The sequence below is a fragment of the Fragaria vesca genome, unplaced genomic scaffold (assembly GCF_000184155.1).
Source record: "Fragaria vesca subsp. vesca unplaced genomic scaffold, FraVesHawaii_1.0 scf0512026, whole genome shotgun sequence".
In the NCBI taxonomy this organism is placed as follows: Eukaryota; Viridiplantae; Streptophyta; class Magnoliopsida; order Rosales; family Rosaceae; genus Fragaria; species Fragaria vesca.
The window spans coordinates 1-2,521 of NW_004442488.1; the positions used below are offsets into that span (position 1 = coordinate 1).

Sequence of the window (2,521 nt, forward strand, 5' to 3'; positions counted from 1 at the left end):
TTTGCCTGCTCAAATGTTTCTCCAGATAATCCTCCAATTCATCGCAATGTTGAAGGACGCACCAATGAGCCTCCTTCAATTCTTCGCGACTCAATCTGTATTCCCTACCTAGCCTGCCATACGGTTGTACTTCGTCGGAAACAACTGATAAATGGAATTGATTTCCCCCTCTTGAAGATTCCCCTCCCGTGTGTTCATCATTAAGATATGTGTTGTAGAAGGTTACACACTCACTAGAAATGTAAGCCGCCGTGATCGAACCTTCAGGGAAACGTTTGTTCCTGTTCGTCTTCTTGTAATCTCCAAGTTGCCTACAAAATAAAGAGTTATTGCAAAAATTCATGTTATATGAGACTTTATTGACAAAAGTATAGACTGCATACATACCTCTCGTTTGGATAACACCAGGTATATTGTACCGGACCTGTAAGCAACACTTGTTCAGGAAGGTGAAGCATGAGGCGGACCATGATGCTAAAGAAAGTGGGGGGGGAAGATCCTCTCCAGCTTGCACATGATGTACGCAATATCGTCTTGCAATGACCGGACCTCTGACTTTTTTAGCTCTTTAGCACATAACCTCTGAAAGAAGTTGGACAAAGCCACCAACGTGTTAACCACATCACTCTGCAAATACGGGCGAATGACCACAGGAAGAAGACGTTGCAAGAGAACATGACAGTCATGGGTCTTCAACCCGATAATCTTATTTTCCCCCATCTTAATACATCGAGCTATATTTCCGGCATACCCACTAGGATACTTAACCTCACAAAGCCACTTAAATATCTCCAACCTCTTATTAGGAACAACCGTGTAGCCTGCTTGAGGCATTACATGTTTGCCGGTCTTTTTGTTTAGCTTTATCCATAGCTTTCGACGTATACCCATCTTTTGAAGGTCAGCACGAGCTTTGCCGGTGTCTTTGGTCTTGTCTTTGATGTCTAGAATTGTTCCAAGGATGCTGTCACAAACATTCTTCTCTATGTGCATGACGTCTAAGTTGTGTCTGATCTTCAACGTCGACCAGTAAGGCAACTCAAAGAATGAACTCCTGTGCGTCCAATACTTAAACTCTTCAGGGGTGGGAGGATTCTGGTCGTTTACATACCTAGCGCTGCTCAAAATTCCAAACCAGTGCTGGTTCAGCATATCCAGAATCCATTGACCAGACCTCCCTTCGGGTTTCGAGCCATGCTCAACAATCTCATCAAATGCTTGTGCATCGTACCGCCACGGGTGATCCGGTGGAAGCCATCTACGGGATCCTAAGTAAACAATTTTGTGGGCATGATGACTGGAATTGACCTCGTCTATACATACAGGGCACGCCTTGTATCCATGGGTAGTTTGACCAGACATCATCCCGTAAGCAGGAAAATCATTGACGGTAAAAAGAACCGCTACTCTCATGAAGAAGTAAGTCTTACTATACCTGTCAAAAGTATGGATTCCATTTTCATATAACTGTAGGAGCTCGTCGATTAATGGCCTCATGTACACGTCCAAGCACTTTCCTGGAGAATACTTGCCCGGAAGTAACATAGTAAGAAAATTATACTCCGTCCTCATGCACATGTTTGGAGGCAAGTTGAGCGGAAATGCTATCATAGGCCATATACTGTAAGAGTTATTCATGTCTCCAGTAGGATTGAATCCGTCTGTTGCTAGTCCAAGTCTGACATTTCGACATTCAGAGGCAAAATCAGGAAATGAACGGTCAAAGTGATTTCAAGCCTCCCCGTCTGCGGGGTGTGTGAGATTATCCGGATCTACTCTAGGCCTATCCGGCTCCTGCTGGTGCCTTTCGTGGTGCCATCTCATATGCTTGGACGTATGTGAAGACATGTAGAGACGTTGTAGACGAGGACCCAATGGGAAATAGCGAAGAACCTTCATAGGAATGGGGTTTGTCTGTCTAGAACGAGCGTGTGGTTCATACCTCGGCTCATAGCAATGTGGGCACTCGAATGCATCCTTATAACCTTTGTAGTATAGGATGCAGTTATTGACGCATGCATCTATCTTGATGTACTCAAGACCGAACTCACTCAAGATGCTTTTGACCTTGTCATAATTTTCCGGACAGTTGTTGTTAGCAGAAAGCAACTCCTTCAGAAGTGCAATGTCATCGTTAAAACAAGCAACGGTCTTGTTCCTCTTCTTTTTGATACTCATCTGCTTCATGACAGTTTCCAATACAGTATGCTCACTTCCGGGGTACAGTGGTGTCTGTGCTTGCCGCATAAGCTTGTTGTAACTATCATAGTCACTACTGCCGACCTGGGAGAAATCAGGGAAGGTTGTATTGTTGTTGTCCTGTGGAACACTTCCATCGTATGCTGAGGCGGACGGAAATGCATCGTTTAAGAAATTCATCACACCAGGGTCCCCGAAATTGGCACTAGAGGAAGACTCACCCTGGTTACGTTGTGCTTGAATATCTACAAGTGTGGGCATATGTTCACTTGCTTCGCCGTGCCATGTCCAAGTGGTATAACTGGGACAATACCGTATTGTG

At 44.6% G+C, this 2,521-nt stretch overlaps 2 protein-coding genes across 2 annotated transcripts; both read right to left on the bottom strand.

The window, feature by feature from the left end:
- Positions 1–62: 62 nt before the first annotated feature.
- On the bottom strand, positions 63–1,638 carry LOC101295581 (the record flags this gene model as incomplete). Its single annotated transcript, XM_004309341.1, has 2 exons — positions 524–1,638; positions 63–311 (listed from the first exon to the last, which is right to left on the bottom strand). Coding segments are annotated over exons 1-2 (1,364 nt in total), but the record flags the coding sequence as incomplete, so codon positions are not given.
- Positions 1,639–1,731: 93 nt separating this feature from the next.
- Positions 1,732–2,460, bottom strand: LOC101295875. The gene has a single exon (XM_004309342.1). It carries the CDS (start codon positions 2,458–2,460, stop codon positions 1,732–1,734), a length of 729 nt encoding a protein of 242 aa, XP_004309390.1.
- Positions 2,461–2,521: the final 61 nt, after the last annotated feature.

Excerpts from the sequence above, each read along its gene's own strand:
- LOC101295875 (XM_004309342.1), bottom strand. The coding sequence starts at position 2,460 with ATGCCCACACTTGTAGATATTCAAGCACAACGTAACCAGGGTGAGTCT.